This window comes from Temnothorax longispinosus, chromosome 4, assembly GCF_030848805.1.
Source record: "Temnothorax longispinosus isolate EJ_2023e chromosome 4, Tlon_JGU_v1, whole genome shotgun sequence".
NCBI classification, from domain to species: domain Eukaryota; kingdom Metazoa; phylum Arthropoda; class Insecta; order Hymenoptera; family Formicidae; genus Temnothorax; species Temnothorax longispinosus.
Genome location: NC_092361.1, coordinates 4,211,974 through 4,234,774, shown reverse-complemented (window position 1 = coordinate 4,234,774; position 22,801 = coordinate 4,211,974). Strand labels below are relative to the sequence as shown.

At 30.7% G+C, this 22,801-nt stretch overlaps 2 protein-coding genes and 1 pseudogene across 5 annotated transcripts; 2 read left to right on the top strand and 1 right to left on the bottom strand.

Annotated features, from left to right (window-relative positions):
* The window catches only part of LOC139811178 (calcium and integrin-binding protein 1-like), a 34,193-nt pseudogene that overhangs the window by 6,966 nt on the left and 4,426 nt on the right, over positions 1-22,801 (top strand).
* Positions 7,032-14,007, top strand: LOC139811469 (terpene synthase-like). The gene is made up of 7 exons (XM_071775750.1): positions 7,032-8,053; positions 11,494-11,645; positions 12,229-12,370; positions 12,834-12,954; positions 13,062-13,201; positions 13,424-13,517; positions 13,613-14,007. The coding sequence occupies exons 1-7, from the start codon at positions 7,859-7,861 to the stop codon at positions 13,879-13,881; spliced, it is 1,113 nt and encodes a 370-aa protein (XP_071631851.1). The 5' UTR covers positions 7,032-7,858; the 3' UTR covers positions 13,882-14,007.
* On the bottom strand, positions 16,908-22,162 carry LOC139811176 (retinol-binding protein pinta-like). Of its 4 annotated transcripts, none has more exons than XR_011731563.1 (7): positions 21,456-22,162; positions 19,065-19,224; positions 18,719-18,821; positions 18,250-18,619; positions 17,849-17,998; positions 17,478-17,625; positions 16,908-17,375 (listed from the first exon to the last, which is right to left on the bottom strand). XR_011731563.1 is itself a non-coding variant. In XM_071775300.1 (7 exons), the coding sequence occupies exons 2-7, from the start codon at positions 19,361-19,363 to the stop codon at positions 17,543-17,545; spliced, it is 918 nt and encodes a 305-aa protein (XP_071631401.1). In that variant the 5' UTR covers positions 19,364-19,390; positions 21,350-21,598; the 3' UTR covers positions 16,908-17,542. The 4 variants fall into 4 exon arrangements, 3 of the variants coding, with proteins under 3 accessions (XP_071631401.1, XP_071631402.1, XP_071631400.1); XM_071775300.1 differs by adding an exon at positions 19,312-19,390 and having other exon boundaries at positions 16,908-17,625; positions 21,350-21,598; XM_071775301.1 differs by adding an exon at positions 19,312-19,390 and having other exon boundaries at positions 16,908-17,625; positions 21,456-21,597.

The window sequence follows — 22,801 nt, the reverse complement described above, 5'->3', positions numbered from 1 at the left end:
CGGGCAGAAAATGTATCTTTTTATCGTATTTATTAAACTTATTATATGTATATCAGTAAGCTAAATGTTACTCCGCTTACTCGATCGTACTTATTACAATAATCTGACTTCTTTTGAAATTTATTTTACATGAACCATTTGTTTAAATAATGTAGAGAAAATATTTATGTGACATTTACTTAATATCTATTTTGCATTAATTATTTAACCCTTAACTAGCACACGTCCGCGATCGAACGTTATCTGCACACGGGGTGTTGTACACCGTACCCACACACTTTGAACGTTAGGTACGGTGAAATGGAGGCTCCAATAGGCTTGAAAAAAATCAAGTACATACATTAAACACTGGAAAATGATACCCATTAGCCTAAACTATGAAATTTTTAGTTTTGAGGCTTCAAAAAAATTCCTGCCCTTAGGGTGTTCAGCACCCCAGCAATTCTATACGTCTGATTCGAACTGTGTTTGGAAGCGAAATTCATAGATTGGTTAATCTATGAATTTCGCTTAACCCTTAACTAAAACGCGGGGTGCTAGTTAAGAGTTAAAATAATTATTTGTTAAAAAATTTACTTAATAGTTATTTAACATTATTTAACAACTTGAATATTTATTAATTTGTGGACAGCACAAAGCTTATTTACACGCGAGTCTCAGCCGCGTAAAAAAATGCCACGTGCAACGAATATTCCGTGTAAATCGATTAAGGGCCACTTCGACCAACGCCGATTAACTTTAATTGACGATTAACTCAATCAGCAGTGTCGCCAACAACAAGATATTTGTCGTTGTGTATGTCGTTCTTGCAATCTTTTCAAATATTATACTACTTCTCTTTAATTTGAATAAAGGTGTTTTGATTTTTATTTAAAATATCTACGAAAACGTGTTTATGTAACATGGATAGAATTATTAATTTTTTATTATTTGATGAATACGAGGGTTATGATCTTCCAATAAGAAGGAATCGACGAAAACCACGTATAATCAGGCCACGTATAAATAATTTAGAAATTTTTGATGATGATCATTTAAAAAGAAGATTTGCAATATCAAAGAAAAACTTTAACATGATATTAGAAAAAATTTATGTTGAATTACAACATAAAACTAATCGGTATGTATAAATATTTAATACAACAATTTAAAATTATATATAATATATAATAAACAAGACAAAATAAGTTTATTATAAAAAAATAAAACATTAAAAAATGTTATATATACTATAGGAATGCACATATGTATTCTGTCAGTTTATTAGTTTATTTTAATTTATTTTAATTAATATTCTCTCAGTTCTGTGGTGAATAGTATATTATATATTATAACAACACAAATTAGATTATTAACACACACAGCCATATGTATATTTAGAGTAACTCCGATATACGCCGCACCTAAGGAAAACTTTTCCCAGGTAGCACATATTAGTTTCATATATGTTTTTTGAACGTACATATGGTTTTATAACCATAAAGAAATATTAAGAAACGTTTGAACAAAAAAGCTCTAAAAAGCATTAAAAATATAAAAAAATAAAAAATAAAAGAAGCTCTAAAAAGTATGAAATAATACTTTTAAGAATTCTTTTCTTTCAATTTTTTTAAGTCAGCGTCAAATTAATAATTATTAAATTAATTTGGTGCCAACTTCAAGAATTGAAAAAAATTCTTAAAAGTATTATTAATTTAGTGCCGACTTCAAATCATTGGAAATTTAGTTTACCCGTTTATTTATTGTTTATTATAAATAAGTCACTATTCCTTTAGTTAGAGGTTAGTTTATTTTATAATAATGAGTATTTAACCAATTGTGGCAGAAATATAAGTTAAGACAAAAGTATCAATCTGTTACTTTGACTCGAAAGTAATATTTGTTATTGGTGTTGATTTCTATTTATTTTGTAACGATGCGCTCCGAAACGCATTCCCGGCGAGCATCAGCCGGATGCCGCCCGGCCGAACACCCGCCGGGCGAGACAAGGCACGGTGTGCCCTTTTTATAATGACACCATTTCGCGTATAATACATGTATTTTTTAAATAAAAAATTTTTTTATTATTATTTTAAAATGCCAAATATTATACAAAAAAAAACAAATAAAGGTTTAGCAACGTCTGTTTAAAATAATTTAAAATGTCTAGAACTATTTAAAAAAGTTTTTAAAAAATAAAACGTTTTGTGCTACATTGATTATATGTTTGTTTTTATTTTATTTTACCTTATTAAAATCAGCCTTGAACTCTGTTACAACCAGCCCTAGGAGTAGGGACAATCGTAACAAATTCGATCTTCATAAAACTTGATTTTTCTAAGTAATTATAAAATGTGAATGAATTTTATTCATATACTATAATGTAAGTAAAGAATGTATTTACCTTATGAAAGAGAAAAAGTATATATACATATATATATATATATATATATATATATATATATATATATATATATATATACACGGAGAAAATTTTATATTAAATTTTACTATGCTGTCGCACCAACTGCGGACCATCAAGACGCACAAGTTTAAATGCTATAGTCTTATAGTAAAATTACTATGTTCATAGCATTTAATGCTACAATCATAGCATTCAATGCTATAATTATAGCAGGATTACTATCGCAATGACTGGTCATCAGTAGGGTAAAACTAACCTGTCTTACGACGGTGTAATTATAGCATTAAATGCTATGGACATAATAATTTTACTATAAGACTATAGCATTTAAACTTGTGCGTCTTGATGGTCCGCAGCTAGTGCGACACCATAGTAATATTTACTATAAAATTTTCTCCGTGATATATATGTATATATATACACACACACACACACGTACATACATACATATACTAAACGTAGAACACTCACATATTCTTTGTATATAGGCTATACGGAATAGAGCATATACGCCTTGCGCGGAAACTTTACCGCTTATTTTTCTTAAAAATGTTTATCGTACGTGAAAAATAAATATAACCATTTTTGTACAGAATTTCATGATCTTTCTTTTTTGGAATAATCTTAATTGACCTCCGAGCCATACAAAACAAGATTTCCGCAAAAAACTGATTTTCGTGACCTTTGATCTTGAATAACTTTTTTAGCCCTGACGATATCGTTCTCTATTTTTAATATGTTATTTAAAACAACGAAATAAAACGATAAAAAAAGTAGTTTCAAATTGTTTTGCACAGAAGCCATATTTTCGTCTAAAATAATTGGACTATAGTGGGCCTATTCTGTAAGGACCGAAGCACAGACTTTCGCACAACACAAGCTGTGCTTTGGCCTTAATTGTTAATAATTTCATTGTTGTTATTATATTTGCTTTGCATATATATTATATGTATAAAGTAAAAAAGCTGCGCAACGACAATAACGATAACGAAACTATCGGTATATTAGGGAGTTATAGAATAGGCCCGGAATAAGGCCATATAGATCCAGTAAACTACATATCACAATCTTTTGCAAAATAACTACCCGTTAGCATTTATCTTTAACACAATTAATACCAGAATTAAATCTCTGCTTAATAAATGTACTCGCAAACAGAACGAACTTCCACCTACGACGAACTTGATTTACGGTTCCATATGTCTCAAATATTTCTGAGGAGTTTAAAAGGGTTGTTAAAGATCAAAATGTTAACTTGTCTTTTTACACAGTTTGAACAAACTTAAGAAATTTATTAAAGTACAGAAGGATATTCTCCCAATGCAATCTAATAAAAATGTTGTATATAAAATATCTTGTAAAAATTGAGACGCTTCATATGTTGGTCAGACGATGAGACAATTAAAGACTAGAACTTCAAAACATCGCAATCATATCCACAGAAATACAACTACTTAGTCTGTCATCACTGAACACAGAATGAATTTCGATCACGAATTTGATTGGGAGACTGTCGAAATTTTGGATAAAGAAAAATATTTATCTAGGACACTAGTTTCTGAGATGACCCATATCAAGTTGCAAATGAATAGTCTTAATTCTCAAACTGACACAGATTTTTTACATCATGCATATGTGACGGTTTTAAGCAAATTGTAATCCATGCTCATAAACATTTTGTCGTTGTCAAATCGCGTTTTACTATTGGTACATTAAATATTTATTATTTTGTTTTATCGGCTTGACCTACAATTTATAATCTTCACCGTTGTTTTGACCTACGATTTATTGCCTCTTCTTGCAATATCTAATCATATCATTGTTGTGTGTCGTATCGACAAGATCGTCAAGTCTCTTCGTAGAGAGTATTTTTATCTGCCATAATTTATATTCATTTCGCGTATGGCTCTGAATTCCACGTTTTTTAGACTGATTGGTGAGTTTTTTAAGGTTTTCTTCTTTTAGTTATTAATATCGCAGCATTAATGTAACAACTTTTACAGATATAGATCAATTGGTCTATTTTTCCAACATAGTTTCTTAAACATCGAATCAGTAAGCTCACTAGTGTGGTATGGAGAACGTTTAATTTATTTTAATTTATACCGCTGAAGATGGCACAAAGTTGAGTCGAAACGTACGGATTGATGTAAATCACAACGACCAATAAAACAGTTATTCTGATGTTACGCACGGAGATTTGCGTCTAACCTTTAATTATAGCCTTTACTTCTCTTATTTCAATTTTGAGGGTCCTTATACTATTTTAATAGATTTTTATTTTACATATTTATTAACCTTTGACTGCGTGCCGACTAAATTTGTCCTGGAAAAATAGAAAGAATGCGCCCGGGGCATCGCTTGTAAACAAAAGATAGGCGGGGAGTGCTCGCCCGGCGACGAGCAGCAGAGACCACGAAAGCTATCGGTCTCCTCGAAAGTATAATAAAGATTATTCTCTCTCTGTACTGACCCGAGTCGTGTATCCTACCCCGAGATCCTGACATTACGAGAACGTTCATAACAAAATTTGTCAGACTTGAAACACAGTTCCGGTTGGAGTAATAAAATCCCCCTCTACACTTAAGGATGTATCACTGGTACAATCTTAGACAAAAGTGCATGAAATTTGAAATACCCCGGAAAAAATGATTAGATATAATCATATATAATTATATCTGGTATATATATAATTATATATAATTATATATGTTTTTATATGGGGTCATATGTAATTATACACGGCCACATGTGCAATCAGTGGTCCTACATACAACCAGATATAGCACCATATCTACTTGTATATAAATGTATATAATTTTATGTGAAGCTAGATATAATGATATATGAGTGGTGCATCCTACATATAACAAGATATAGCATTATATACAACTATATATGCAGTCATATATAGCCAGATATATTAATGTGACTAATTTGGCGCTATACACAACCAGAAATAGCGCTTATCTAATCGTATATAAATGTATGTGAAGCCAGATATAATGATATATGAGTAGTGCACCCTACATATAACTAGATATAGCATTATATACAAATATATATATAAAGTCATATATAGCCAGATATATTAATATGCCTAATCTTGTCTTATGTACAACCAGATATAACACTATATCTGTATAGATATAGATTCGCAAGTCATCATATATACTGTAGATATTTAATCCTAAATTTAAAACTTTATTTGAATCGTTTTTATATATATTATAGATATTAAATTCAAAAATTTGTTACATAATATTATATAATTCAATATTATAAAATATTACTGCAGGTCATGTGTGCGTACCCGGAAAAAAAATTATATATAATTATATATAAATATACATATATGATTATATATAATGTAATTATATATGAATTTTGTCTCTATATGATCATATATAATTATATATAATCATATATGACCATACATGACCATATATAGTCAATATATATTGGAAAAGAACTGTTAACGATAATAAAGCATTGATAAATTAAAATGTATATTTTTTCAAAAGCTATAGAATCAAAAGAGAAATGATTTATTTCATGCATATATTACAACTTGGCACTGCTTGACATGAGATAATGCCGTGTCTCTTGATACCGTTTTTATACCACTGTCCGTCAAATTTTAAATACGAGAAACGAATCCTATTGAATATATATATATAAAGTTTCACATACATTTTGACATGATTATATATAAGTTCATATAATTTATATATAAAATATATATATATATATATATATGAATTAAGCATTTATCCATGTAGATTATATATGATTATATATAACCATATATAAACTTAAATTCGGATTATCCGATAAATGGCATCCGATAGGATTTATTTCTCGTATTTAAAATTTGACAAACAATGGTATAAGAATGGTATCAAGAGACACGGCAGTATCTCACGTCAAGCAGCGCCAAGTTATATGTAAATCACTTCACTTTTGATTCTGGCTTTTGAAAAAAATATACACTTAATTTATCAATGCTTTATTCCTTAATCGAAGTTAACAGAATTCTTTTTTAATATATATAAAATATTTATTATGTTAGATATAATCACATATGATTTTATATAAAATCAACATTAGATATAATTAGATATAACCACATACAATTATATATAACCATATATGGTTACATAATTATATGTGGTTATATATAATTATATACAATTATATCGGGCCATTTTTTATATCTAATTATATCTAATGTCGATTTTATATAATCATATGTGATTATATCTAATCATTTTTTCTCGGGTACTTGAATATCTACGCCTAACGCATAGTAAATCTAGATGTAAGATACTCAAATGATAGTAGGAGTCTTATTTTTACTCCTACAAAGGTATTTTTTACTTTACAAATGTTTTTTCCAGTATTCTTTGCGATTTTTGTAATTTATGAGCCTAAACTTTTGGCAGTAAAAATGCCCTGATTTCAACTTTATAACGTCAAATTATTAATAAAATTAATTATTAATTATTAATTATTAATTAATAATTAATTATCATTAATTATTAATTTATTTCTTTAAAACGGTGTAGTGAAGACAATTGAAACTTGACAGATAGTTTCATCTATTCGTATATAGATGTACAAAAAAATTCAAAATATTGGTAGCGCTCCTTTAACATTTTTTTAGCTGTTTTATCCGTCAAAATCGTCTCTTCATAAAAATACGTGTAAAATCAGTGAAAATTAAAATCGTTATATCTCAGCAACCGTTTAGTGGATTCGTTTCTACTTTTTTTGTAGCACATCAGGAAGACTAAAAGAACATTCTTACAAATTTTTATCCACTTGGTAGCGCTTTGAAAATAGGTGCAATACATCCTTAATTAAATCGATTCGATTTAATTTTTGATGCTATATATGCATCTAAATAACTGTAAAGAAATTATTGCGAAAAGTATTACCTCAGCCAGAGTTCGAACCTGAAACTTCCTTCATTCCGTGAAGGTGTCGGTCGTACCAATTCGACCACCGAGACGTATGTAGTGATATTTATCACAATAATCTATTATTAGTTGTAATATTACGCGTACTTTCAGCCAGCGTGATTTAAAATTCGAAGTATAGGCGCCAATAAAAATTCACGAATGTAGAAAACGGGCTAACTAAAAACCAGGCGCGGTAAATGATGCGCGAAAGTTTTATTTTTATTTGCATTTTACAACCTTATCTTCCAAGAAATGTAATTAACAGATACTGGTTGAAAAATATGTAAAATAGAAATAAAAATAAAACTTTCGGGAGATTTCACTACTCCAACCGGAACTATATGTTTCAACTATGTGACAAAATTTAGTCGGCGCGTAGTCAAGGTTGGAAGATAAGGTTGTATAAAATGCAAATAAAAATAAAACTTTCGCGCATCATTTACAGCGCCTGGTTCCTTAGTTAATAGCCCACGCGCAATCGTGGGTCCCAATGTGGGTTATATCCGTGTTTATTATTCCCCGTTACTCTTGCAACATCGAGATACAATATAAGCCCGTAGACTGGCATATACATTTAGTTATTCTGTTTTTGTCAATCAGAGAAGAGACATCACGCAACATGACGGATTCAAGGGAAGTCATACCATACTATTGTTCGCCAAGCGGTGACCCGGAGGAGGATAAGGTCAGTCCTATACCATTCTCCCTTTTCTTCTTTTATCATACTATTATATAAAACCCGACTGTTTGTCTGTCCGTCCGTCCGTCCGTTCGTCTGTCCGCGAACTACTTATTCGTTAGTGGACCGAATTTTTATCAAGAGTACATGAAATAGGGGTAGAATTTCCCGGGGAGTGCTATAAAGTGTATAGTTTATTGCTACCGATTTCCTGGAAACCAAATTTTTTAATTTTTTTAATTTTTTGGGAAATACTCGACCGAATCTCAAAGAATTGTATATGAAACGGGGATAGAATTTTCCGGGGAGTGCTATAAAATGTATAATTTTTCGTTACCGATCTTTTTGGAAGCCAGTATCAGAAATTTTTCCAATTTTTCGGGAATTAATTGACCGAATCGCAAAGAATTGTATATGAAGTAGGGGTAGAATTTTAGAATTTTACGGGAAGCGCTGTAAAGTGTATTTGTGTATATGTATAGTTTATTGCTACCGATTTTCTGGAAACTGATTTTTTTAATTTTTTTAATTTTTGGGAAATACTCGACCGAATCTCAAAGAATTGTATATGAAACGGGGATAGAATTTTCCGGGGAGTGCTATAAAATGTATAATTTTTTGTTACCGATCTTTTTGGAAGCCGATATCAGAAATTTTTCCAATTTTTCGGGAATTAATTGACCGAATCGCAAATTCTATTCTCTTTATTTCTTTCTTATAGTATGCAAATATCCTTCTTTTTAATGAGAAACGGAAGTTAATAAAATATCATTGTTCAAAACTTGAACTGAATAGATGCGTAAATAAGGCACGGATATGTAAGGAATGATATCTTTATTCGGGATTTCTCAAGAACGCACGTGTCGCTAGCACATGTCAACGAACTCTGCCCGCACACACTCATACCACACAGGAGACAAGCCTGCCAACCACTCGAAAAATAAGTAATTTTCTCTCACAAGCCACACAAGCGCTCTCTAACAAAGTTCTCTCTCTACAATCATATACGGACGGACAGACAAACAGTCGAGTTTTATATTTAGTATGATGTAATGAAATTAAAAGAAAATATTTAATATACATACCTTTTTTCTTCAGAAATTTCAGATTTTTTTTAAAATGTATGTTTTTATATTTATTTCATTCTTATAAGAAAGAAAGAGAGAGGGAGAGAGAGAGAGAGAGTTCTTTTTTATTTCATGATATCTTATAATGTACAAATATCCTTCTTTTTAATGAGAAACGGAAGTCAATAAGATATTATATACGGACAGACGGACGGACAGACAAACAGTCGGATTTTATATTATAGTATGATATGATGTAATGAAATAAAAAGAAAATATTTAAGATACATACCTTTTTTCTTTATCTCTCTCTTTCTCTCTCTCTCTTTCTCTCTTTCTCTTTTTTTTTCTCTTTCCTTCTCTCTTTCTCTCTTTCTTTCTTATAACGTGCAAATCGGTGGTAACCATATCCGATAGAAAACGATTAAAAACGGCTATATCTGTATCGTTTTTAATCGTATCTTATCGGTTCTATCGTTGCATATTTAGAAGACAGATAAAACATTAATCGAATCGAATCGGTTTCTATCGTTTTAGGTCCGAATAAGAAAATAACTATAAAAATTTTATAGTTATGAATCGTTTTCTATATGTACAATTATTGCCCGTCTGAATCAATCGTATATACACGATATAATATGTATCGTTATTTATGGTAATAATTTTACCGTATGCATTAATACGGATATATAAGAATAAAATGATAGACATCTTATCGATATTTATATGACTTAACCGAACCGATACATCTATCGTTTCTTATCAGGATTTTCTGACATACAACTTATCATCTTCTTTATGGCAGCAAATCGGTTCGTTTTCTATCGTATATTAATGATATAAATTGAATCGTTTGAAAACTTTCTACTTTGTATATGTTTTTATAAGGTTAAAACGATAGACATCTCGTCGATATTTATATGATTTAACCGAACCGATACATCTATCGTTTCTTATCAGGATTTTCCGACATACAACTTATCATCTTCTGTACGGCAGCAAATCGATTCGTTTTCTATCGTATATTAATGATATAAATTGAATCGTTTGAAAACTTTCTACTTTGCATATGTTTTTATAAGGTTAAAACGATAGACATCTCGTCGATATTTATACGACTTAACCGAACCGACACATCTATCGTTTCTTATCAGGATTTTCCGACATACAACTTATCATCTTCTGTACGGCAGCAAATCGGTTCGTTTTCTATCGTATATTAATGATATAAATTGAATCGTTTGAAAACCTTCTACTTTGCATATGTTTTTATAAGGTTAATACGATAGACATCTCGTCGATATTTATACGACTTAACCGAACCGACACATCTATCGTTTCTTATCAGGATTTTCCGACTGACAATCATCTTCTGTACAACAGCTAATCGTTATCTATCGTATATCAACGATATTAACCGAATTGTTTAGAAGTAAATAAACGATTCACTAACCATATTAAAAACGATAGAAACTGATGTATAGTTGATAAGACATTTACGATAGGATCCCAAGTATTTTGTAACGTGAGTTTCTGATAGAGTACCGTAAATAAACGATTCACTAACCGTATTAAAAACGATAAGAAATTTTTTTATCGTTTTCTATCGGAGATGGTTACCAGGGATATCCTCTTAATCGCTTTCTCTTTTTCTTATAATGTGCGAATATTTTCTTAATTGCTCGCGACAGTCACGAATTGAAATGCCTGATTTATTAGTTTTGACAGATAATATATGAAAGTAGCAACTTATCATATAATTCACTTAAAATTGTTCGACTTATGAACGATCTTATTTGTTAATTTTTTTAATTTATTCCAAAAAATCGGTAACATAGAGATCGCATGCGCGCGTAGACAAAGACAGAAAGGGCCTATATGCAGCGTTCTTTTTCTATTCCTATATCGCAGCCTCTTACGTGCTAACATATGACTCGCGCACTTTATTCTTATATCTCTATGATCGGTAACGAAAAGCTATACACATCATACACTTTACAGCGCTTCCCGTAAAATTCTAAAATTCTACCCCTACTTCATATACAATTCTTTGCGATTCGGTCAATTAATTCCCGAAAAATTGGAAAAATTTCTAATACCGGCTTCCAAAAAGATTGGCAACGAAAAATTATACATTTTATAGCACTCCCCGGAAAATTCTATCCCCGTTTCATATACAATTCTTTGAGAGAATTTTAAAATTCTTAAAATTTTTCGAGAAATAATAAGTATTAATGAACAACATTTCTTTAATAATAATACTCATTTTTGAATATTTTACTGAATAAATGAAATAGTTTAAAGAAAAACGACTCCCGGGCGAAGCCCGGGACATCAGCTAGTAATTTTATATTTTAATTCTCCGTTCAATTCATATAGGAACTTTTGGAGCCGTTCGAATACATTCAAACTGTGGAAAATAATAGATGCACAAAATTAACGGTGGCGTTTAACCATTGGCTAAGGATATCACCTGATAAACTGCGTCAAATCAATGACATAATAAGCATCGTCTACAACGTGTGCATTTTGTAAGTTACATTTTATTGTAAAGCATCCATCATCGACTTTTATGTGTGTGTATGTGCGTTGTTAATTTTATAAATTTAAACGCATGTAGATAATATAATAGTTACATTTGCTTTCTGCATATTGTATTTATTTATGTTAAAATCAAGTGCGCACGACAAAAAGTAAAACATAATATTTTACAAAAAAATTAAATTCTGTTACTTATACTACAGTTTCTCTTTTTCCAATTATTAATAATATATGTTTTGACTAGTGATGCATTTTGATACGAGAATCTCGAAATCTCGTCTCAGAATTTCTCGTCTAGATAATATTCTTGTTAAGATAATATTTTCGAGATTATTATCTGTCATTTGTTTTTTCTCGTCTCGTCTCGTTCTCGTTTCTTCTCGGAAAAACGAGATAAATACTTAAATACTTAAACTAGTTAAAAATGTTAAAAAAGTTGCTATACTTTGGAGTCGCAAAAAATCCTTTTGGTATATGTGTTTTTTATCTAAAAGGAACCTATTCACAAAGTTTGACCTAAATCTGAGCACGGACATTTTCGGAAGTTTTGCCTAAATTCTTTTAATTTTTTAGATTTGACGATATACAAGATGGATCTATTTGGCGGGATGGCATTCCCGTTACCCATTCCGTATATGGGCTTTGTGATACAATAAGTACCACAAATTATATGCAGGCTATTGCTTTAGAAAAAGCAATTGAATTACATCCCGAAGTAAGTATTAAAAACATAAATCAAAAAATGTGAAATAGATACTTTTCGTAAATTCAATATCCCTCATTATTGAATTGAATTTAGACTTTTCAAGAATGTCATATTTTTTAAAGTATCCACATTACTATATTTCAAGAATTGCAATACTATATCATAGATAATTGAATTTATAGCATTAAATGCTTTTTAACAAGTTTTTCCTCAAATAATTTAAAAACTTTTACAAATAATAAAGACGATGTGTGTGTGTGTGTGTGTGTATTTAAAAGATATAACATTCTTGAAAAATCTCACGACATGTTTGCAATTAACCACGTATAAAACTGTATACATATTTCTTTACAATCAGCACTGTATTGATTACAATCAGTACTAATTCGAAGCTTAACAAAATCGAGCCAATATATTATTTTGTTAAATAGAACATAAATTAAGTTATCTATTTTTATATCTTAATTAACAGGCAGTTAAAATCTTAACTGAAGAATTAGTGGAATTTAACAGAGGACAAAGAAAAGATATATATTGGAGAAACAATTCAATATGTCCAACTGACGACCAGTATGAAAAAAATGCGATAAGAAGTAAATATTTATGATTTTGCGATAACTTTTATTATCTGCTGAAGCAGAAACTCCATTTTAAAAATTAAATTACATATATAAAATTCGTATATTAATTAATTTTATAGAGGCTGGCTGGCTTGTCAAATTAATGGTAAAATTGATGAAACTTTTTTCATCATGCGAAAAAGACTTTTCATCGGTCTTAAATTTAATGGGCTATTATCACCAGATACATAATGATTATTGCAATTTGTGTGTTGGTAAGGTAAGTAATTTGTTTAATTTTTATTATTAATTTGATTAATTTTCTATTATGCGAATTGGGTCTCGGAACCTCTTGAATGAAAGGTAGATATAGATTCTCGAACGATAAAAAAAATTACTGTGACGTGAGATTTATTTTCTCGACACTGGGGTGTAAGAATCATTCAGAGTGCCCGTTCCCAGGGTTAATTAAGTAAACTAACTGAATTTGTTATTATCACAGGACGATAAAAATTATTGTGATGACCTGACCGAAGGGAAATTCAGCTTCCCTATTATACATGCCATTAAACACGATGATGACCGGCGAATAAGAAGTATCCTTTAAAAAACATGATATACGCATTTACGTTCGAAAAATTTGTATCTTAATTTATAAAATTTAAATATATATCCTTAATAAAGCCTATAGATATTCTAAAACAACGAACTACGGACATCAATCTTAAAAATCATTTTGTGGAGTTGTTAGAGAAACTAGGTTCTTTTAAATACACAAGGGATGTATTAAAAGAACTAAACAAAAAAATAAAAATTGAAATTGAACGTTTAGGAGGCAATCCACTATTCATAAATATGCTGGAGAAATATGAGAACGAGGTGCTGTGCCACGGTATTAAAGGTGAAAATATTATTAATGCTAGCTTTTCGAAAAATTGCATTTATATTTATATATTATAAAAGTACCTTTAGATTTATAATTACTGATTAAAAATATTATTATTATTATTTTATTATTATAAACATTAATTCTTAGTGTTATTGTTTTTTGTTTCAGGATGACGTTCAGAAAACCTCCAGGGAAGCGTTCAAGATATCGGAAATTATTTATTATATATAACAATATTGATATTTAATGTTATAATTTGTTTTATTATTATTAAGTAATTTTTTCGTTAAAATATAGTGTTATTGTACATGTTATGTATTATATATTATATAGTACGTTATAATATTAAAATATTGTATATCTTGAACCATTGCCTAAAATCCCTCAATTTCTTCGATCTTTATTTGATGGTAGTAATGTAAAATCAATTGATTTTTTTAATCGTATTCGTAGTTATAATAGTTCATTTTCTTTTGCATCATTTAATGCAAATTTAATTAATTTCCAAGAAAGACGTCCTGGTTCGTATTGTTTTAAAATCCAAGGGCAAATTTATTATAAAGTTAACACAGCATTATACATGCTGCGCAAAATGAGAGTCCGACTTATGGACAACTTTTTATTGTTGATTCAAATGAAGCAATAGAACATCGTCTTAATCAAAATTCAAATTTAGATCTTGATATTGTAACAAATCTTGAAAATTTAATGCAAAAATGTGATATATTCGCACAATCATATCAAATGATGGCTGAAGAGTTAGAAAATCAACAACGATTAGAAATGGAGTCTGGTAAGTTGTCATCAGAGTTACAATTATTATTTACATTAAAACCAGAGATGAATCGACGTAGATATAATGCTCAAAGAACAAATGAAGTTGCCGCAATTTTTAAAACAACTTCTGAAGGAGAAATTCCTGATTCCTACGTTACCATACGTAATAAAAATACTAAAGTTTTACAACAAGTTAGTATATATTATGGATCCGAATATAGAACCTTAAATATATCCATTATTTTATCCATATGGAACTAGAAGAATGGCTTCGTAATTTAATGAAATTAAATAGTAATAAAAAAATAACTAGAGAACAATATATTAAATATCGTATGGCGGTTCGTAATGAATTTAATGTTTTGTTATTAGGACGTCGTTTATTTCAACATAATGGCTTGTAGATAATTATGTAAAAATTGAAAAGGATAGAATAGATTATTGTAAAGCTCATCAAAAAGAATTACGTGTTGAAACATATCAGGGTTTAGTAGATTATATGCAAAATATGGCAAATAATGTAAATGGTCGTGTGGGAAAAATGGTTATACTTCCTTCTACGTTTATTGGATCTCCACGTAATATGTTACAAAATTATCAAGATGAAATGTCAATTGTAAATAAATTTGGTAAACCTGATCTTTTCATCACGATGACATGTAATCCGAAATGGTGTGAGATCGAAGAAAATCTTCTTCCTGGTCAACAACCTTCTGATAGACCTGATATTTGTGCTCGAGTTTTTAATATTAAAAACGCCGACTAAATTCCACAAAACCTGTTTTTTTCTTACCTGCGTCCTTCTAAACCCCTCCTGTACGGATACTGCCAAGTGGTAGGAGTTTCATTTTTATTGCTACATTGTGCGCCGACTAAATTCCACAAAACCTGTTTTTTTCTTACCTGCGTCCTTCCAAACCCCCCAGGTACGGCCAGCTAAGTGTTTGGATTATCGAAGAAGAGCCGTCCAGGTTAAAACGGAGGTTAAAACGGAAAATCGGAGGACTATTAATCTAGTACCATTACAAAAACCTTCATTAATGCTAAGATTTCTAATCAACATTACAAATTGTAATGATAATAATGATATTGTTGAGTCTCTTTATTACTAAAATATTTAAATAGCCTTTCTCCAGCATGTCTTTCTCCTCACGAGTTGCGTTTAAGACCAAATCGTATTGTTATGTTGATTAGAAATCTTGGGACACCAGCCCCAACCTGCCACCCCTCGCATTAGGGGGTTTCTTGCGACGGACGCGCGGTTATCCCGCCCGCGCGCCCGTGCCCCCCTGTTGTTGACCCTCTTTCAATATGTTCTAAATTCATTACAATATATAACACGCATTAGATCTTCTAAAAATAGAATGCATAAATAAAACAAACTTATATTTAAAAAATATAGTTATATTATTACTTATAAATTAAGCATATAAAGATTAATAAGTTAAAATATAAGTCTAATTTCTAGTTAAAGAGTTAAAATAATGTAAACAAAAATTAGTTCCAAGTAGCGAGTAAAATGAATTTCTTTTCTTATTCTTTTAATTTAGGAATGCAAAAAATTTTAATTAAACCCTTAATTTCATACATTCGCTTTTGTACACTGTGCTCTCAAGTATCTCTCTCCGCAATGGAAAAAAAAGAGAAATAATTTAGTTTTCCCCGAAACATAAAACTGAATCTAATTAGGTACCTATATTTTGTTTGCGCAAATATTCCACACATTCAAAAATTTACGTATACCAAAATTATTATATTATGCACATTTCTGTTCTAAATGTAGATATTCTTTCTTGCTTCTTTGACTAATTAAATCGCTAATTAAAAAACTGCTTGATAAAAAAAATATTGAAATACAATATTGCGAGAACAAACTTTATTATAAAAAATTTCTATTTAGTAACTATTTACTGTTATTTATTGACACTTTTACTCTCACTTCTTTTTTCGCTAACAAAGTTAAACGCCACTTGTTACATTATTTTTCATTTTTTTTTTTAAGTGAATATATATCAAATGTATATATCAAATCATTTCAGCTATTATGACTCAATATCATCTACGAAGTAGAGACGCGGTAATGATTCCAACAAATACTTGATATTTATTCTCGAGAAAATAAGTCGCAAAAAAATGTTAAATTCTATTTTCTTTACATTACGCTTTTAATATTTTAAATAAAATGCATATGTGCTGAAATTATATTAAAAGATTATAGTTATATCATTGCTTTCTAGTTGCACATATAAAATAACTAAATTAAGAAACCTGATGTTTATAGTTAAAACGATAAGGCAATTTTAAAAAATAACACATCCGCTCTTCTGCATCACGTGGAAACAATTTATTTTATATCAAAATAAAATACTTTCTTAAAAATTATAATTACATTGTTACTTATGAAGTATGGATATATCTAATGTTTACAGTTAAGAAGGTAAATGTAAAACAATGTAAGGAAAATGAGTTCTAAGTTGCAAAGCGAGTAGAGCGAATTTATCTTCTTAATCTCCTAATTTAAGAATGCAAAGAATTTGAACTAAAAGCTTAATTTTATACATCTGCATACATTATACTCTCAGAGTATACTCTGCACAATGAAAGAAAAAGAGAAAAAATTTATTTTCCCTACAACACACCGCGCTTCGTTGTGTAAAGGACACAACGAAGCGCGGCATACATTTGGTAAAAGAAAATCAAGCTCGCTATAAAAGCAAACGTTCTCTAGCGTTGCTGAGCCTTTAAAGATCCCCGTAATCGCCTTTAAAAAAAGTCCACCTATAAAACTCTTAAAAATTTCATATTACCGATAAGTCTATTTGCGCAGAAAGAGAAAAAAAAGATTATCTCATTTATTTATATCTCAAAACACAAAACAGATAAAACTTACGAGCTATATAACGATCATAAGTACATCTATACATATGTTAAAAAAGCAAGTACTTTTTGTTGATTCTAGAGTTTTGTAATAATTTCCTCGTCATTCTCCTCGACCACAAGACTGTCGTGATCGTCTTCGATCAGCTTCTTCCAGCGTCCTATAAAAGTAAGTATTTACATTACATATATTGAAAGATACGCATATTACAATTAGATAAACAATTAACAAACTTTTAGTTAATGTATGACTTGTTGGAATTATTGCAATCTTAGAAGCAATGTGAGAAATTAATTTTCTCTTTGACACATATATTTGCTTAATAAGTTACATTCTTTCATTAAATGCGTTACATTTATTGCATTCTAATTTACCGCAATTACCTGTTAATTCTTGAATTGTACCATCAGTGCCGTCATATTCGATGTTAGCTTCCTTTTTCAAACGGTTCTGCATGTAGTGTTTTGAAACGATTTTGTCGTCCTCATTCAAAAGCGAGTCGCGATTCTCCTCGATCAGTTTCTTCCAGTATTCTGCAAAAATAAGTATTTACTTTACATATATTGAATTATATAATGTTGACGTCAGTTTAGACACATATGAACAATTGACTATATGAACTATACTGACAAACTTTTAGTTAATGTTCGATTTTCGATTGCTCAGAATTACTGCAATTTTAGATGAGAAAAGTTCATTTACTCTTCAACACATATTAGTTTAATAAGAAACGTCCTTTCACTAAACGCGTTGTATTTATTACATTCTAATTTATCGCAATTACCTGTTAATTCTTGGATTGTACCATCAGTGCCGCCACATTCGACGGGCAAGATGTTGGCTGGAATATCGTTCAAACAATTATGCACCGTATTGTCTGAGTGGACATTGAATCTCTTCTTCAATTTCTCAGTCATGAAAGATTTTATAACTTTTGCCGTATAATCGAAGATTAACGGGGCGTTAAATATGTTAATTAACTGGATCCTCATGGGATAGTTCTGCCATAAACGAACCGAATTCGTTAACATGGACGGTCCGTATTGAGCAATGTGACCTACAGACACATTAGCTGAATCTATAAATAATGTATAGCCATGTATGGATGCCGCGGGATAATATTTTGTCGCCGTTTCTAGCGCCATCATTCCAACCTAAAAAGATTGTTCGTTGAGAAACAATGGATGCGAATTAAAAATATGTCATGGTGACGACATCCGACATAAATCGTTCGAGTATAGTTTCATATTGACCTTAGCTATATCTGCAACTTGATGTTTCCTCGGATTATAAATAAGGCGTAAAATAATAACTAATCTTCCTTGATCATCCGGATTCCGCAGAGGCAAATACAAACTAAACGTAAATAAAGCATTTCAGATTTCTCGAAAAATTATGAAATTTCATTCTACTATAATCGGATAATCCGCAATGCGTTGTGTGTAAGATAATAATAGTGGAGTAAAAGAGAGAATTTTTTTTTAATTATATAAAATAAAACGCTTTATTATATGTCGATCTCAGATTTACTGCAAAATCTCACGAAACCACGAACTCCAATAAACTCTTACATATATACTCCGAAATAGTGATCGTTACCCCATATCAAGCAGCTCTTGCAGTTCTGGAAGAAATGGATCCTTATTCATGTACCATTCTGGTAAGTCGGATCGTTGTTCGTAATGGTTTCGAATCCTGATCTTGGTTTTCTCAAGATCAAATTTGCAAACTCTCAAAAATCGCAGGATAAGGAAGTCATCTGTGTACAGATTAAAGATCCCTTTCAAATGAAAAGTTACTTAAAACAGTACTAAATCTATTATTATTAATATTAGAAATTACATACATAGAGCAGTAATTTTAGGAATAAATTTTATCGTCTTTTTAACAGAAAACATTAAAGATTTGTTTTATTATGCTACATTCTAAGAAACAAAGAAAAATTATTGTTCAATCATTTAATAACTTCTGCCTCTAAATGGAATTAAATTTAGTTATTAATTTTGTTATATTTTAATTTATTTAAAATCAATTTAGTCGTATTTAAATTTAGTCATATTTTTGAATTTATATAGTTATATATTTTTTCATGTGTACTTATAATTCTGTTTTAACAAATATTCTGTACAAATGTAGCAACTTTCTAAATTTCTTGGAGTGGGAATACTGCCAGTGAGATTTCACTCTTTTGGAGTAAGATTTCACTCTTTTTGGAGTGAGATCTCACTCCATAAGAGTGAAATCTTACTCCAAAAGAGTAAAATCTCACTGGAGTGGCAGTATTCCCACTCCAAGAAATTTAGAGAGAAGTTTCACATCTCTTGTCTAAAATGGTATATAATAAAAGTATTAAACTTTACATATATGTATAGCAGTCAAGGTGCATAAAAAGGAAGTAGTTAGAAATTCAAATTAATGAATTGCAATTTAATGAAAGACTGATGCAATATCGACTAAAAAATTCAAGAGTTGTAAACACAGTTGAATGGTAAAAAATAATATCAGATAAGTTATGGAAATTGACAATGTAATTGCTGTGCTTGCATAATGATAGCATCACTCGCATGAACTTTGTTCATAGTGTCTAATTATTTCTGAGTTTATTGCAATCTTGATTGAGTTGTGATGTTAGAATTTTTTACTTTACTTTTAATTGGCCTTTACAGAATATGTAATCCAAATAATTTAATCAACATATTTTACGTAATATGTTTACATTTACGTAAAATATGTTAATTAAATTATTTTTATTCTCTATTCTTTACGAATAAATTTGTTTATATAATTATTAAATTCGATATAGTTAAACGGCCTGACTAACAAGTTTTATTAAGCATATCACAACGACGTTTCGACCACTATTTTGGGTCCTTTTCGAGTTATTTTAACAATGATGGATCATTGTGCGTCAATCATATAAAATTCGTGGCGGGTCAGAAAAATACGACGGTCTCATGTAAAGGCCGAACAACTAATGTTCACAATTTATTAGTTGTTCGGCCTTCACATGAGACCGTCGTATTTTTCTGACCCGCCACGAATTTTATATGATTGACGCACAATGATCCATCATTGTTAAGGCTCCTGGTCCCTGAGCCGAGAACTCTGCGTTGACGGTGGCGCTGCCACTCTCTCCTCTCACTCTCTCCAATGGAGAATTCTGTCTTGTGACATGTTGACAACCTATTTTGTTGTGCGTGCTATTTCTTTATTATTTGCTCTGTGCTTGTGCTCTAACGTTTAACGTATTCGTGAAAGTCGTAAAATTGGCCGAAAAGTAAGATTTGCATGCGGAAGGAACGTTTTCACCTCCTTTCGATAGTCGTTAAACAGCTGTTTTTCCCGTATGTTTAGGCTTCGTTTTATGGCTGTTTGTTTATTGTCGAGGGAAAAGGGTAGTTTTCGACCAATTTTGGAAGTGTTCTGAAACGATCTATAGTGATGTTTTATTGAAATGTCTTTTTATTTGAAAATGGCATGCACAACAAAATTGGGTGTTTTCCTCGCCTCGATAGTAAGAATCCAATATGGCCGCGGTGACTACCCAGGAGCCTTAAAATAACTTGAAAAGGACCCAAAATAGTGGTCGAAACGTCGTTGTGATATGCTTAATAAAACTTACCAGTCAGGCCGTTTAACTATATCGAATTATTTCATCACTGGCGAATAACTTTTATTGAATATAATTATTAAATTTTAATCTTTGTCAATCGACATTTATAGTGTATCGATATAGTGAAGCGATCTTTGTGGTGAAACTATTTACACTACAAAGTAACAATATAAATTAATAACAGATGTAACATTTAATAACAAATAAGATTTAATGTATATTATATTCTATATTTTTAATGGAATAAGTTATTGAAATTTGCTAATATTACATTGACGCGGATTTTGCTTTATCGCTGCGGAATTAATAAGCTATAATTGAATTTCAACTAGCGATATTTCAACGCGTGTGTCACATATGGGACTGCTGTTTTTTACCGAGTTGTCCGCGCAATAAGTCATCGTTCTTTTCCTTAATCCAGTTTCTTATCTCCGCAATGGAGTTCTCTCTATTCTTGTCGGTCTCGTTCAACTGTGTCGCTGCATATAACTTGTCGTCGTTGGACAGCTTTGTCCAATCATTATGCATGACGCTATCGCTGCAACTGCTCGCCATTACGACGATAGTGAACGCTGGTGAACGTCTCGCGGAGTTCCGTCACCGCGAAAAGACACTGCGTGTACAATACAAGTCACAATGGCGCACTGTAATACTGTAATGAGCGACGCGCAATCAATAGGCAATATATAAACGCGATTATGCGAAAATGGGTAGCGCTTAGCGGGAGAACAGTATGGTTGATAAAGAGAAGAACAGAGTGTGTGCAAAAAGGTGATAGGAAGGAGAAGGATGGAGGAGGAGGAGTGGAAGGCATGAAGAAAGTGGAAAGGAGGTGGAGGAAATGGAGGTCATGGTGGAAGTAAAGCCCCTTGCACAATGCCAGGCAACAGGCAATAGGAACAGGGAATAGAAATCAGAAATCATGTATAAATGCAGAATAAACAGTGACACAGGCAATAGACACAAAGTTTCCGTCACGTTGGAAATTCTGTGCCTATTGCCTATTGCCAACCAATCATAGCATTTGAATTTTTTAGGTTGTAATTAACGATTTTTTGGTTATTTCCTGTTCCTATTGCCTGTTGCCTGGCATTGTGCAAGGGGCTTTACACCAGTTAAAGCCATTCCACGTAACAAAGTTTTAGTTATAATCGTAAGGCCGTAAGAAAATAGACCAATCACAGTCGATTATTTTCCTCGAAGAATAATCGAATGTGACTGGTCTATTTTCTTACGGCCTTACGATTATGACTAAAACTTTGTTACGTGCAATGGCCTTTGCTGTATATTATTTATATGAGAGATATATATACCCAGGCAGCACAAAAAGTCATTTGGAAGTCAAGATGATGTCAAAAAATAATCATTTTTAGAAAGTCAAGATGATATCATTCGATGTTTTTAATGAACCATTTGACTTTTTTATGACTGTATTTTGACCTTTCGATGAGTTTTGTCGAGAAAACGAGAATCGCTCGTACGTGCAAAATGATTAAAATCTCGCAGGTATAAACATTTTACGAATTTGTGAAAATATTTGATTTTTGAAGCATTGATTTTTTATTCAGAAGATATAGAATAAAGCTCAAGAATACAAACTCACTAAATATTGTATATTTATAAAATATATTTAAAATTTTGTAAATACAATAAAAAATCAGAATGCTTCAAAACATTCTCACACATTCATAAAAAATAATACCTGTGAGATATTGTAAACATT

Excerpts from the sequence above, each read along its gene's own strand:
- LOC139811469 (XM_071775750.1), top strand. The coding sequence starts at position 7,859 with ATGTGGGTTATATCCGTGTTTATTATTCCCCGTTACTCTTGCAACATC. Across the intron at positions 11,646-12,228 it reads GTCTACAACGTGTGCATTTT|ATTTGACGATATACAAGATG; the intron begins GTAAGTTACATT and ends TTAATTTTTTAG. Across the intron at positions 12,955-13,061 it reads TGAAAAAAATGCGATAAGAA|AGGCTGGCTGGCTTGTCAAA; the intron begins GTAAATATTTAT and ends TTAATTTTATAG.
- LOC139811176 (XM_071775299.1), bottom strand. The coding sequence starts at position 21,633 with ATGGCGAGCAGTTGCAGCGATAGCGTCATGCATAATGATTGGACAAAG. Across the intron at positions 18,822-19,064 it reads CAAGAGCTGCTTGATATGGG|TTTGTATTTGCCTCTGCGGA; the intron begins GTAACGATCACT and ends ATTTACGTTTAG. Across the intron at positions 17,999-18,249 it reads TACAATCCAAGAATTAACAG|AATACTGGAAGAAACTGATC; the intron begins GTAATTGCGATA and ends TTATTTTTGCAG.